At 40.1% G+C, this 15,511-nt stretch overlaps 1 protein-coding gene across 2 annotated transcripts in view; it reads right to left on the reverse strand.

Moving 5' to 3' along the window:
• Positions 1–15,511, reverse strand: part of SLC25A13 (solute carrier family 25 member 13) — a 166,070-nt gene that overhangs the window by 117,786 nt on the left and 32,773 nt on the right. For both annotated transcript variants that reach the window (XM_045564065.1, XM_045564064.1), the window contains exon 3: positions 14,506–14,648. In XM_045564065.1, coding sequence (XP_045420021.1) covers positions 14,506–14,648 — 143 coding nt within the window. The remainder of the gene's footprint in view (positions 1–14,505; positions 14,649–15,511) is intronic.

Raw genomic sequence — 15,511 nt, forward strand, 5'->3', positions numbered from 1 at the left:
GTAGGTGCACAGGGAAGCAGATAGGCTGGCGCAGGGGATGGGGAACACAGGAGCAAACAAAATGATATTCTGAGAGCAGTTAAGGTTCATCTACCATTATGGTTTGTCCATTTCTCTTTGACAATAGCCCTAACAGGCGGGCTGAGGAAAGGTCCTTATGACCCAGATAATGTAAACTTTAAAAGCACTGGTCTATACACTTTAACAGGTATTAGAATAAACTGGGGAAATGATTTAAAATCTATATGCTTACACTATGCAGCCATAAAAAGGAATGAGGAAGATTTCTTTACACATTTATAGAGTGATCTTCAAGATACATGACTAAGAGGTAAAAGCAAGTGTATGTGTGTGCCTTCCCCAGGAACTAACATTATACACATACTGGGATGGTTAATTTTCATGTTAACTTGACAGGGACGCAGCATACCCAGATTCAACATTATTTCCAGATGCGTATTTGAGGGTATTTCTGGTGAGATTAGCATTTGAATAGGTAGAATGAGTGAGGTGGACTGCACTCCCCAATGTGGTGGGCATCATCCAATCCTTGAGGGCCTGCATAGAACAAAAAGGTGGAAAAAGAAATAATTTGCTCTCTCTGCCTGAAAGAGGCTACAGTGAGCTATGATCACGCCACTACACTCCACCCTGGGTGACAGAGGAAGATCCTGTATCTGAAAAGAAAAAAAATAAAATTTTTTAAAAAAAGAATAAAAGGAATGTAAGGCCAGTTTTTCCTAAGTCTGTGGGTACAGATGATAGTTAGGATAGCTCTCATAAAGGTTTTAGGTCCACCTTATGTTGGCCAAATATGAGGACTAAATGACTAGTCATAGGGGATCTTGCAAAGGGCATCAGAATTCTAAGCAAGGACTGATGCAAAGTTCTCACGCAAAGCTCAATTTTAATATTCTTCTCTATGTAAGAAAGTTTCATGGTAGAGCAGACTGGGCACAAGCCAGAAAGAATTGGATCCAAATTCCAGTTCTGTCACTCACTAGCTAGACAACCTTGAGCAAATTATTTAACCTCTCTGATTCTGCACCTCCCTCTGTAACAGGGGAGTGAAAAATACCTATTTTAAGGACCTGCATGAAGATCAAATAAGAAAATGAGTGGGAATTATTAGCACCAGATCTGGAACGCTTATACATGCTCAGTAATATTCATTTCCTTCATCTTTTGGTCTAACCGTCCAGGAAGAAACATCAACAGAGCTCCTACCCACAAAACAATTTTATTTTAAAAGTTCTTTAAGTAATAAAATTGCCCCTCCCCAGGCCTCCTTGCCACTCGGCAAAGATCCCTGTCTCCCAGCAGGTACGATAGGGAGTCCGGCAGGACTAATGGCATCCCTCCCTCTGTCCTGTGAACGTGGGCCCCCAGCAGCAGTTCCAGATACCAGCTTGCCCCTTCCCACCCACATCTAATCCCCACGAGGCTCTGCGCCTTCCCTGTTTGACCATCATCTCCCAGAAACCCTTCTAGTGTGTGCACTGGAATCCACAGTGCACGGCGAGCGAGATCTCCTCTTCAGTCCCTCTGTGAAGAGATCCCTTTCACAGGAATCCCCTAAATATCCCTTCACCTTCTTGCTCTAAGCTATACCTGGCTACGCCTTGAGGACAGTGCTTCCTCTCTCGTCCCCTTTTAAGGAGAAATGGGTTTTCCTCCTGAAGTTCTGGGCTGCACCAGGCCTATGAGCAACACAGGTGGGTTACTTCCTCCTTGCTGCCTCTCCCAGACCGTCCCCGACACCCTCCCTCCTGACCCTCCTATAACTCCGCACATCACCTGACCATAGCACTCGGCATCCCTCCTTGTTCCTCTCACCTGATGATCCTGGAGTCGCCATCTCACCGTGCTGTTTTTAGCTCCTGGCTCAATGGCACTCTGAACCCCACTTCTACCTTAATTCTCAATATTTTCAATATACTGATCCTTCAAGCACCAAGTCCTCCCAGTTTCATTAACTCCCTCTTCCAACGACCTCTCCTCCATCCTTCCTCAGCCATTCACTCCCATGGTCAGACTCTAGCTTTTGCCATTACTGCAAATAATGGTATCTGACATTACCAAAACCCCTTATTCTCAATTCATGCACCTTGCTTTGTGGCCACTATCTGCTACTTTTCCTGCTCACTCCCTGTTATAGGCCAACTCCAACAACCTTCCACCACACTGAAACCTACAATGCACTAAGCCTACCACCTTCTCACCATCCCTCATTGCCTCCTACCCAGTGGCTTCTCTTTGCCCCTCACATAGACTATGTCTGTGGTCTATCACTACAATTGCTCCCCTGCATGCCCCCTACCTCCCTGGAACCTCTCCTACTCTGGATTATTTAATGGCCAAGACCTCAACCCTAGTTATAGCCAATCCTTCCTACTCCATGCCTGGATCTGAGCGGCTGAACTTAGTTAGAAAACACACAGCCATACTCACTGGTCTCACTTTAAATTTCATGACCACAAACCCTCAGGTGGGTGCGCAAGTGGGTCCTACCCAGTAGTCATGATGTTCCCTTATCCATTCACCCTCACACTTTTGGATGATTATTTAGCATATTATTCTCTGTCCAAAAACTGCCAGTACCTCAGCCTGCACATCCCTCTCCTCTGTCTCCTGGAGAAAAAGCCTGGAAACCAGAAGACATCTACACTACACCTCTACTCGAGTTTCTATTCACTCTCCCATTTTTCCAGCTCAGCATTTCTCAAACCTTTATGTCTCAGGGGTTCTTCACATGCTTATGAATTATTGAGGACCCCAAAGAGCTTTTATTTATGTGGGTTATAGCTATCATGTTTACTGTATTAGAAATTAAAACTGAGGCCGGGCGCGGTGGCTCACACCTGTAATCCTAGCACTCTGGGAGGCTGAGGTGGGAGGATCGCTCGAGGTCAGGAGTTCGAGACCAGCCTGAGCAAGAGCGAGATCCCATCTCTACTAAAAAAGAGAAAGAAATGATTTGGACAGGTAAATAAATAAATAAATATATATATATATATATATATATATATATATATAAATTAGCCGGGCATGGTGGCACCTGCCTGTAGTCCTAGATACTCAGGAAGCTGAGGCAGAAGGATTGCTTAAGCCCAGGAGTTTGAGGTTGCTATGAGCTAGGCTGACGCCATGGCACTCTAGCCTGGACAACAGAGTGAGACTCTGTCTCAAGAAAAAAAAAAAAGAAATTAAAACTGAGAAATACAAAATATTGATTAATTCATTAAAATATGAATACATCTATTATATGGTAATATAAATAACATTTGTATGAAAAAGAACTATATTTTCTAAAACAGAAAATTCAGTGAGAAAAGCAGTTTTATATCTTTGCAAATCTCTTAAATGTCTGACTTAATGGAAGACAGCTGCATTCAATCTGCTGTAATATGTTGTTTTGGTTGAAGTATATGAAAGGATTTCAGCCTCACACAGATTCATAGTTAGAAAAGGAAGGAGTATTTTAACAGACTTTCTAGAAAATCGGGGGCATTCTTCTTTGATACAACACCAAATCCCAACACGTAATAGTTTCTTAAAGATTAATTGCAATGTGGAATTTGAAACTGTATCATTGAACTTTTTCCCACTCTGTTACCTTAAAATTCGTGGGTCTATCATACACTTTTGAATTGATCTTTTACCCATGCATGATTTTGTAACATCATGCACCCGGTCAACTGGAAAATAGTTTCCCTAAGTTATACAGATCTTCCAAATGTTGGTACATTTCATTGAACTATATTAAAAAAACACATGCATTAACATCACCACCAACTACATCAGAAAAGTCTTCAAGTGTCAGGAAACTGTCACATGAAGATTTTAATTCTCTCAAATAAGTCATTCTTTCAAATAAAAACGGTATCCCAACATGGAGGGAGATGAGCTCAGCTAGCAACTCAAATCAACGGCTCAGTGCTTTTCCTCAGAACCCTACTGCTACAGTGAGCAGAGGTTCTTTATGCAAACTTCGCATTTAGTCACTCCGAATTTTAAAATGATGTGTACTCAAGAGCAAGATTTAATAAAAATCAATAATTTTTACTGCTTCTTCAAGGCCAGTCAGAAGCACAATTAGCATGATGATGATGATGATGATAAAGAAGAAGAACATTCATGCTATTTGGGTTGGCATGTGTCTTATTCTGCTCAAGCTGCTATAATAAAATACCTTTGACTTGGTAATTTATAAACAACAGAAATTTTTTGCTCACAGTTCTGGAGGTTGAGAAGTCCAAGATCAAAGCCCCTGAAGATTTGGTGTCTGGTGAGGGCTCTCAGCTTCAGATGGCACCTCGTTGCCATGTCCTCATATGGTGGAAGGGATGAACGAGACTCCCTCAAAGCCTCTTTCCTGTGGGGACTAATCCCATTCACGAGGGCTTCTAATCACTTCCAAAAAGCCCCATCTCTTAAATGCCATCACGGTGTTGTTTAGGTTTTGGGAGAACATTAACATTCAGACCATAGCTTATTTGGTGTTAAGTTTTACCTACCATTGCTTTAAGAAACATCAGCTCAAATATCAACACAGTGAAAAAGGCAGATCATGCTAGATTATTATGTAAATAGTTTTGACCTCCTAGACTCCAGACAAGTTCTCAGAGACTTCCAGGGGTCCCCTGACCACACTCTGAGGACAGCTGTTCTAGAAGAACTCCCCACGTTCTTACAAGAAGCCAACCTCCTGGACAATCACCAGAATGTCTTCCTTTTCTCCCCTACATTGTCAATTTTTCTACCCTCCAGTGAGTCTTTCTAATCAGCATACATTATGTTATCTATCCACCTACAAGAAACCCTTTGTCAACCTTCTTTTCCCTTCTGGTTATGGCCCCATTTCTCACCTTCCCTTTTCAGCAAAACTCCCTAAAAGAAGACGTGGATTAGTGAGCAGAAGGAGAAGGGGCAAGAGGAGGAGGAGGGCTACCCGTACATATGAATGAGAACTGAAATCAGTACCTAAGTCATTAATCAGCCCGTTCTGGAATTAAAAAGAAAAATAAAACCCAGGCACCTGACGTTCCTAAAGATTTTCTGATACATCAGCAACATAATACAAACCTTTTTAAAAATTCTTTTTAATTTACCCGTCATAGACAGTGTCTAGCCACCACACTGCACGCACCCCCCTAGGATTTCAGACATCCAATATTAACACAAAGTGAGTAATGCAAAAAGAAAGGGGGTTAATCAGACATCTTGAGAGAAAGAAAAAAAAATAGCACTGATGCAATGAGAGTTGTTAATGAGCCTTTTTGTTTTGGTAGATTAATTTGGGAGTCTGATGACTAAGAAGAAAATTTAAGCTTCTCAGGTGACTGCTGTTGATTATCATCAAGTTTTTTTTTTATCATTAAAAAGATGCCTTTGCTTCATTCTATAGTTTATGAATTTCAGGTGTTTACTTGAAATCTGTGTCCACCCTAGTAGTGTAGAAAACTTTCCTCATTAGCAAACTGAAAGACCTCGCCTTATTGATTCTGGATTATGCTTGACAGATGAGGAACATTTCAGGCTGTGCACTGCTGATGTTTAAATACATTACCCTAATACTCTTTAAGCATCGCCAATTGTAAACCTCATTAACTCCCAGCATGGGGCCAAGGCCTGGATTTCATCGCGACAGCCTCACAAAGTGAAAACAGGTATATAAAAATGATTTTATCATCAACATTATTATATCCTCCTTCACCTTGTGAAGTATTTAAAAGGCCATATTTTTTTTCCCTCAGAAGGATAAACAGTGAATATGAAAAAGGCAGAGAGCACACTTTATATAGGATACACATTTTAAAACCCTAGATTTCTTTTTTATCTTCTCTTCTTTGACACCCTTATTCCTCGTGCATCAAAATGGGAACTGTCCCAGGACTGATTTTCTTTACTCTGAGCAGAAAGGAATTATCTGTGGATGCTGATTATGTTGCTATCATTTTGATTCGACACAAATGGGGGGCTGACAAGGCGATATGTTGGACCTGTCAGCCCATCACTAACGAATTGGGGTATCTGACATTCCCTTTTCCAAAAGAAGAGGCAACTTTTCTTTTCACGTGGAATGCAAAGAGGTTCCATGCTTGAGATGGAAATTATACATGTGGTAAATTCCTGTGTGATCCCTGTAAGCCATTAGGTTCCCAAGCCACCCAGTTCCACCGGCCCAGACAGAGGCCCGTGCCTGTAACGGACGGCAAGCCAGGCACTCAACCCCTCCAGCTCATTCTAGGTCCCACTTAGACTCCCCAGGTGAGAAGGTCAGTCACTGGTGAAAACAGGCTTTTTAGCCTCAGCGCCCTCTACCGAGACAATAGTTAATAACAAAAACAAATGGAAATATGTTTTCAAAAAGTTCAAGGGGACCCACATAAAATTTATTTTCACCTTGATAAGCTGTGTGAACAATGTATAAAAATTACACTTAGATGACATACAAAGCTTCATCCTCATTTTAAATGAAAATAATAATCACAACCAACTCTAAAAGACAGCTTAGCTACATGGTTTGATATCAGTAAGAGCCTGAGCCCTGAGAAGCTTGGAGACCCTCCTCTTCCTCCTCAGTTACTGAGAAAAGCCCTCCTCACTTACCAAGCCCACCAAACAAAAGGCTTCCAGCCCTAGGAACCCCAAGTTTCTCCTCATCTCCCTTAAGGAACTTCACAAATTTATTACACCCATCATTAAATAGAGTCAAGTGGTGAGATGCGGGAAATCTAAGTACAACAAAGAATATCAACAGTGAATATCCTGTGGCAAAGGCAAATCATGCCAATCCCCTAATTCAAATCAGCCTTTGATGGTTCTCCTACTCTTAAGATAAAGACTCCCCCCCCTAATCCTTAATATGAAGGACAAGTTCCTACGTGTGTGGGCACAACCCACTTTTCCCATCACTGCACCTTGCACCTCCAAGCTTTGGGTACGTCAGCCTCTGCATTTCAAAACACAGGGCCTCTGCAGCCGCTGTTCCCTCTGCGTGCAACACTCTGTCCTCTGTATCACCCCTCGCCTCCAACTCCTGCAGGTCAGATGTCACTCACAGAAGTCATCCCTGACCTCCCAGTCTGAAGTAAGTCACACCACATCTCTCCTTCATGGCAATAGCGTATCAATTCATGGTTATTTGAGGTTCACTGAAGAACACCTTGTCTGCTCCATTAAATTAGAAGCTCCAAGAGGAGAAAGCACTGTGCTTTTCCCATCCCCCAAGAAATCCTCAATACACGCAACAGTGCCAGGCACAGAGACAAAGTTCTCAAATAGCTGCTGAATGACTGACTGGACAGCGCCCAGCAAGGAGCTCCAGTGTGAAAGGCTGACCGAGGCACCACCTCATGAATCATTTGATTAGAAGCAAGAGTGCTCCAGAAAACAAGATCCCTTTGCCAACAAACTGGAAGTGCCGAGACCATCAAGTTCATGCAGTGCACAGGCATTTAACTTCCATGCCCAAAGTTCACCCCAAACCCACACATAGGTGAAACTCCCAGGAAAGGGCTGTGCCTTCACAGAGACAGCTTACAGCAGGGGTCTCTGCCTGGAAAATGTATGGATCAAGACAAAACTATCACAGGAAAAGGGTTTTTCTGGATTAGACTGGTCCCTGACCAAAGAAAATTCTTCACAACTATAGGCCTTCTAATTCCCCAGAGAAAACAACCACAGGAATATATTTGTTTCCACGGCTTGCTGTAACAAATAACAAGAAAATTAAAATCAGCATGTTGCAGAGGTATCTGCACTCCCACGTTCACTGCAGCACTACGCACAACAGCCGAGACATGCCATCAACCTGTGTTCAACGACAAATGAATGGATGAAGAAAGACACAATGGAATATGATTCAGTCTTTAAAAAGAAGAAAATCCTGTCATTTTCAACAGCACAGATGAACCTGGAGGACATTATATTAAGTGAAATAAGCCAGGCCAGAAAGACAAGTACTGCATCATCTCACTTCCATGTGTGATCTATAAAAGTCAAACTCACAGAAGGAGAGCGTAGAATGGTGGTTATGGGGGTCGGGGGTTAGAGGGGAAGGACGGGGTAGGTATTGGGGTGATGCTGGTCAAACAGTACGAAGGAGTTCAACATAGTGAACTACTGCACAACATCCTGACTATACTTAATATATTATACACTTGAAAATAGCTAAGAGAGTAGATTTTAAGTGTTCTCACCACAGAAAAGTATGTCAGGTAAGGGATGTGTTAATTAGCTTGATTCAGCCATTCCACAATGTGTACATATTTCAGAACATCATGGTATACATCAAAAATATACACAATTTTTGCCCATTACAAAACATAAATAAATAAATAAAACAAATAACACAAACTGTGTGGCTTAACACAACAGATATTTATTCTATCACAGTTCTGGGGATGCGAAGCCCTAAACCAAGGTGTCGGTAAGGCCACAGACTCTCTCAGAAGGCTCTAGGGGAGAATCTTTCCTTGCCTCTTCCAGCTTCTGCTGGCTCCAGGCAGCCCTTGGCTCGTGGTCACATCATTCCAATCGCTGCCTCTGTGGTCACGCTGCCTCCTCTTCCCTGTGTCTGTGTCAAATCTCCCTCTGTCTCTACCTTCTAAGGACACCCCCAGATAATCCAGAATAACCTCTGCATCTCAAAATTCTTCATCACATCTGCGAAGACCTTTTTTCCAAATACAGTAACATTTAAAAATTCCAAGGACTAGGACTTGCTATCTTTGGGTGGCCATTATTCAGCCTGCTACAGTGAGTAACATGGAATTCGAACTACAGCTTCCATTCCTGGACTTTCATGAGAGAAAGGGATAAACGCTTAGTACATTTACCTAAACTTAGTCAACAAATTGATATGAAAAGAGGCCAGATATGGGACTGGACTCGACTGGATTAGACTGGAAATATGAAAATACATAGAACCTAGTTCTTGCACTCAAGGAACCATGGGTAGTGGACCAGTACCTACCTCAAAATGAGTATTTCCATTTACTGTGACAGCTGAGTCAGCACAGCTGCAATTATGTTTAAATTCTAAAGTCATCAATCTACAAATAGTTTTTCAAACATTTATAAGGTTATATACTAAAATCCCTCTGGCCAGATAACGTCCCAGAAGAGCCCACCCAGAGGAACAGAGCCAAGCCAGCACTTTCCCATTGTGTTGTGTGTGTGTTGTGTTTCCATGGGCCAACATGTGGCTTCTGCCATGTAATTTTTTTCAAGGAACAGCAGTTGATTTGGGAAGATGATTTGTGACGTGTGAACTTTGACAAATGCCATGGGTCCAAAGAAAGGGAAAGGATGGGGAAATGAAGGCATTCACAGTTTTACATTGAAAACAGATGTATGCATACACCTACTTGTGAAGTAAATACTGAGAAGCAATGTGTCACTGAGAAGCAACGTGTCAGGCCAGGGTTAGGGGAAATGGCATGTGAACGTCTCACGGGCCTCAGGCCTAGGGCAGGACCAGGCTCCAATGCTGGCCCTGTGCTATCCTAGTAGCTGGGAAAGCTTAGGTATCTTGGATGAGTTTGTCAACCTCATTTTTGAAAGAATTATCATAACACATACGGTGAGCCATAAATATTTTTATCCTTAGACCCAGGAATCCCTCTCTTCTGAGGTCTAAAGAAGTCATTAAACAGAAGGGGAAAATGTCACATGCATGAAGATACTGAGTCCAATAGTACCCACAGTAGAAAACTATAAACTAAAACAATTCTATAAGGGTATGATTTCATAGAATATGATACATCAATTTGATAGAAAATGATGATAGCTATTTAACACTTAATATGAAGTGCATATAGAAACATGACATATATTCTAAAAAGTTACAAAAGTATTTTAGAAATATGTTCTAAAAGATTATAGAAGTATTTGAATTAAAATGAATTCAAATTATGAAAAATATGCAGGTTAACAAATCAAGGAAATTCTAAATATTTGTGTCAAGGTGAGACAATTATGGGTGGTTTGTTTTCTCTTTTAAATTTACTGAGATGTTGTACGCAGGAGGGGATGATGGGAGAAGTTGGCTAATGCATACAAAATTACAGCCAGTTGGGAGGAGTAAGATCTAGTGCTTTATAGCACTTTTGGTTGAATATGGTTAACAATAATTTAGTGTATATTTTCAAAAAGCTGTAAGAAAAGATGTTGAATGGGCACAACAAAAAAATAATAAATGTTCAAGATTATGGACATGCTAACTACCCTGATTTGATCACTACACATTGTATACATATATCAAACTAACACTCTATATCCCATAAATATGTACAATTATTATATGCCAACTAAAACTACAATAAAAAAAATTGAGATGTTCACTGGTTTTGCAACTAAAAAAAAGTTATAGGGCAAAGGATAAAGGCCATCTAATATTTTCCCTGTCTCAGTAAAACACGGAGATTTAAGGTAATACAAAATCTAAAAGAAAATGTCAAACTAAAGAGGACTGTGAGATTATGAGAAGAGGCACCTTGGAACACTGATAAGGCCAAGGACTTTTGGAACCAGGCAGGCCTGGGCACCTCTGGCCAAAAATTGCTTGATACCAAGAGCTGCAGTTATTTCATCTGCAAAACAAGGAAAGCAAAGCCAACCTTTCAAATTTGTTGTAAGCTTTTACAAAAATATATATGTTATGTTATATTATATATGTAAAACGTATGTTACATTGCTGACATCTAATAAATTTAAGGCAATATTTTTTGAAATTATATGTTTAAAAAGATAAAAGTATATGTATTAATGGGAAAGGGAATAAAATAGAAGGCAAAGTATATCAAAAGCTATTCTAATTATATCAAATTGATGCCCATAAACATATTCATGTATTTAGGAACCAAAATTTTTACTGAGATAATGAGATACAAATTTTAAAAACCAAGAAAAATCCTGTAATGTAAAATTTTAAAGGAAATGTCATTATGAATTTCTGGTTTCTTTAAACTATATATTTCCCGGCTCTATTCACTGAAAAGTCAGAAAAGCAGTAACACCCTGGTAACAATAAGCCAGTGCCCAGAGCTTTATTTCTAAGCACCATTCTCAAATTTAAAAAACCAGACCTTCTTGGGAAAAAAAAGTGATTTCCAGATCAGAGGCAGGAATATTCCAAGGTGAACCTGGAACATCTTATTGCTGAAAGCCAGGAGCACTCGAAGGCTGAAGGCAAGGAGTTAGCTTCAAGGACTCTCACTGAGAACAACAGTAATGGATTATAATACACTGAATTAAAAATAAATAAATCCATGAATTTATATTGATATACAGGATTAAGAGAGGAAGAAAAGGGGATGGAGAAAGGAAACCTTGTCTTTACCAAAGAATGCTAGACATGCATACAAGAGAATGAAAAAAATCAGAAAAATATGGCTGGGCACGATAGCTCATGCCTGTAATCCTAGCACTCTGGGAGGACAAGGCAGGAGGATTGCTTGAGGCCAGGAGTTTGAGGTTGCTGTGAGCTATCATGACGCCACTGCACTCTAGCCCAGATGACAGAGTTTCACTCTATCTCAAAAAAAAAAAAAAGACAAAAAAAAGAAAGAAAAATCACCACTTTCCCAACACCAATACAGAAACTGCTTCAGAAAAGGATTATCATGGATGCTAAAACCATTGGGTGAAGAGTTGCTGGGAAACAAGATATCCATGTGATGTTGAAGTATCACCCCACAGATTATCTACTAATTATACCAACAAAAAAGGCGCCTTTACAATGGAAATCTCTGGTGGACACCACCTTCACCAAGAGATCAAACTCGGCATCGCTGATGCTGGGACAACACGTCTCCTGAGGAGACACACTAGGTAGTACAGGGCATCTCCTAACCTGCATCCAAAAATTTATCCTGAATCAAATCATGAAGAAACAATCAGACAAGTCTAGAATGTGGGACCTTCAGCAAAGTACTAGCCTGTATCTTAAAAACCAATATGATGAAAAACAAGAAATGCAAGGATATGTTCTAGATTAAAAGAGATATAACAACTAAATGTAGTATAAGAACCTTTACTAGATCCTAGACCAAAAACAAAGAAAAGAAACAAGAAAATGCAATGAGCCATTTGTGGGGCGGGGTCAGAAGATCTAGTAAATCTGAAAAAGGGATTGAACATTAGAAGACATTTCATAGGATTATTAATTCTCCTAAGTATTATGATAATGGTATGGTGGTTCTGTACAAGAATGTTCTGAGTCTTCAATGAAGATAAATGCTGAAATATCATAATGCCTACAATTTATACTTACATGGTCCAGGCCAAAAAAAAATTATGTATGTGCATGTGTTTGTGTGTAGAAAACATGTATGTAAAAAGAGAGCACAAAAGAGGTAAAAACGTTAACATTTAGTCAGTATAGATGAAGATTCTAGAATATATTTTTCATTGTATCCTTCTATCAACTTTTCTATAGTTCCAAATTTTTTTCTGTAAGTCAAAATTTATTCACTGAGTCAAATAATTCATGTTGCATGTGAGCTTGGTCACATTTCCTCTGAACAATGAGCCACTACAGGGGGCAAGGAGGCAACCAAATTTTCCATAGAAAAATGTTTCCTAGAATAAATCTATGTTCTACATAGCTTTAGCTTCAATGGACTAGTATGAAATATACCCCTAGACTCTCCCTGCACCACCCAGAGATCCTCTGTGAGAAAACAAAGCCCTGTTCATGCATTACATTTTCCTACCAAGTAAAGAATCCCACCTTGGGGTGAGAATTAAACAAAGGTAACAGGGTTTAAAAAAAAAAAAACAAAAACTTCTGCCACAAGAACAAAGAGAGAAGGCATAATCCAACAATCCTCCAGGATACTGCAGCAAGTATATGTGCTAATTCCTTTCCTGCTGCCTCCCAATCTTCAAGGCCTTGGTTATTTCCATGAAAAATGGGATGACAGGTGCATAAATAAGAAAAGGGAAGTGCTGCTGAGAACAAAAACACAGCATTCATGTGCATAAAGAGGTTTTAACATTGGTTACATCTCAAACCACTGCGTGTGGGAAAATCAAACATGTGAAGATTCCAACACATGGAGAAAGCTCAGAGCTGGAGAACTGTATCCCTGAATGGCAGTTAACTGCAATATGTCCACAGGGGAGCTGGCGAGCAGCAAGGGCAGAAGGCTAGGTCTCCTGCAGTTCACACAGAGAAGGCCAGTTCTCGCAGATGACACTTGGCTTATTAGCAGACATTGGTGTTTGTACTAGTAAGAGTTAGGAGCCCAAAATTCTATGTTTAGTGGCAAAAGCCAACTGCAATATTATATAGCTTAAGAAAAACCCATTTTTTAAATGTAAGCACATAAGACTAGTAGGGAAAAAAATTCAATCACATTTTGCAAAGTGGCCTATTTAATTCTATATGGTAGTCTCTCTCCAGCTTTTGCAAAATGTCTTTCTTGGGGATTTGGAATCATCATATTATTCTGTCTGCTAGATCCATACCATTTAATCCTATGTGAAATTTTAAAGGTGATTTAAGCAGAAATATTATAGAAAAGTGAAGTCCATAAGCTATGTTGTACATTTATTCACAATTTTACAGCTGCCTTGAAAAATACCAAACGCATACAAATGCTCTCCTGTGTCTTCACACCACACCTCATCAATTACAATAATAGTTCTCTCAAACTATAAAGTGTTCTTTAAACAAGTCAAAATATACATATATAGAACCAGGCCCAGTGGTTCATGCCTGTAATCTCAGCACTTTGGGAGGTCGAGGTGGGAGGATCGCTTGAGCCCAGTTTAAGAACAGCCTGGACTATATAGCAAGACCCTGTCTCTACAAAAATTAAAAAAAATTATCTGGGCGCAGTGGCGCATGTCCTACAATCCTAGCTACTCAAGAGGCTGAGGCAGGAGGAATGCTTGAGCCCAGGCATTGAAGGTTACAGTGAGCTATGATCGGACCACTGCAGTCCACCCTGGGCTACAGAGCGAGAACCTGTCTCTAAAAAGTAAAATGTATAAAATACGTATCTAGACTCCCTTGCTGTAAAATGACCACTGAAGGAAATGTTAAGGGTATTATTTCTAAAATAATGTATTAATAGTAATAGGTACAAAAACTGCTCTTAAGAGATGGGTAGGTATATATTTAATGACTTCCTGATCATTAAAGCAAAATAAAGCTATTTCAAACAAAAAAAATGACAACTAAAAATAAACATACCTGGATGAAACTGGAGACTATTCTTCTAAGCAGAGTAATCACAAGAATGGGGGAAAAAATACCACACGTACTCACTATTAAATTGGAACTAATCAATCAACACCCACGTGTACATATGGTAGTAAAAGTCAATGGAAACCAAGCAGGTGGGGGTAAGGTACAATGTACGGTGCACACCACCTTGGAGATGGGCACACTTATAACTTTGACTCAAACTGCACAGAAGCAAATCATGTAACCAAAACATTTGTACCCTCCTAATATTCCAAAATTAAAAAAAACAAAAACAAACATACCCATCTTTGGTCTGATCCACCACTCCACTTAAAAGTTCCACAGTCTTTGCATTAGGCTGGCTTTCTCCAAAAATGTTCAAATACCGAGTGACAAAGTCATTGGGAGACATGAAAAATTCACCATTTTTTTCAATGCTTGCATACTGTTAAGAAAGAAAAAAGAGAAGTGATGTTTTATATATTTGATTCTCAAAAGTATATAATCATGGGGTCAATATGTGAAAAAGTTGAAAACATTCAAAGGATAAAATATCAGATATGATAATATACTCTTCACAATGACTGTTATCTCCCATCACTTCAAAGACAAATTAAAAACACAGTGGTTCTCAACTGGGAGCAATTTTTCCCCAGAGGGAACATTTGGCAATGTTTGATGACAATTTTGATGGTCATGACATGGGAGGAAGGGTGCTACTGGTTTCTAGCGGGTAGAGGCCAGGGATGCTGCTAGACACCCTACAACGCACAGGTGACCCCCGACAACAGAGTTACCCAGCCCAAAAAGTGAACAGTGCTGAGGTCGAGAAACCCTGGTTTACAGAAATTTGCAAAGACAAACTATTAATATGTCCTCTTCTTTAGCAAAGACGTACAGCTTTTTTAAAAATGGAATTACTTATGAAGTCATGGAGGAAAACAACTTTATTTTTTTGCCCCACTCTGGCTTTAAGGGCATCAACAATATAAGAAACGGTGACAAACAAGCTAAGCGGGAAGGTGAACTATGAACTGCGTGGTTTCTTGGGAATTTCATGGAAGCAGGCATTAAACGCTACACTGGTTAGTGCCCTCTCCACTCTACAGCATTATCATCTAGAAATGGTCTGTAAGAATTAGGTGGTGCGCAACACTTCTTCACAGCCTTCTCCCAGGTCTTGCCCTTCGTATGATACATTCAGGCTCAGCTAAGAGTGAACCCACTGATTCCTGTTCCACAGAGTCCCCAAGGGCTGATAGTCTGAGAAACAACATGGGGATCATGTGACATCCTGATGAAACAAGC

The sequence above is a fragment of the Lemur catta genome, chromosome 11 (assembly GCF_020740605.2).
Source record: "Lemur catta isolate mLemCat1 chromosome 11, mLemCat1.pri, whole genome shotgun sequence".
NCBI lineage: Eukaryota > Metazoa > Chordata > Mammalia > Primates > Lemuridae > Lemur > Lemur catta.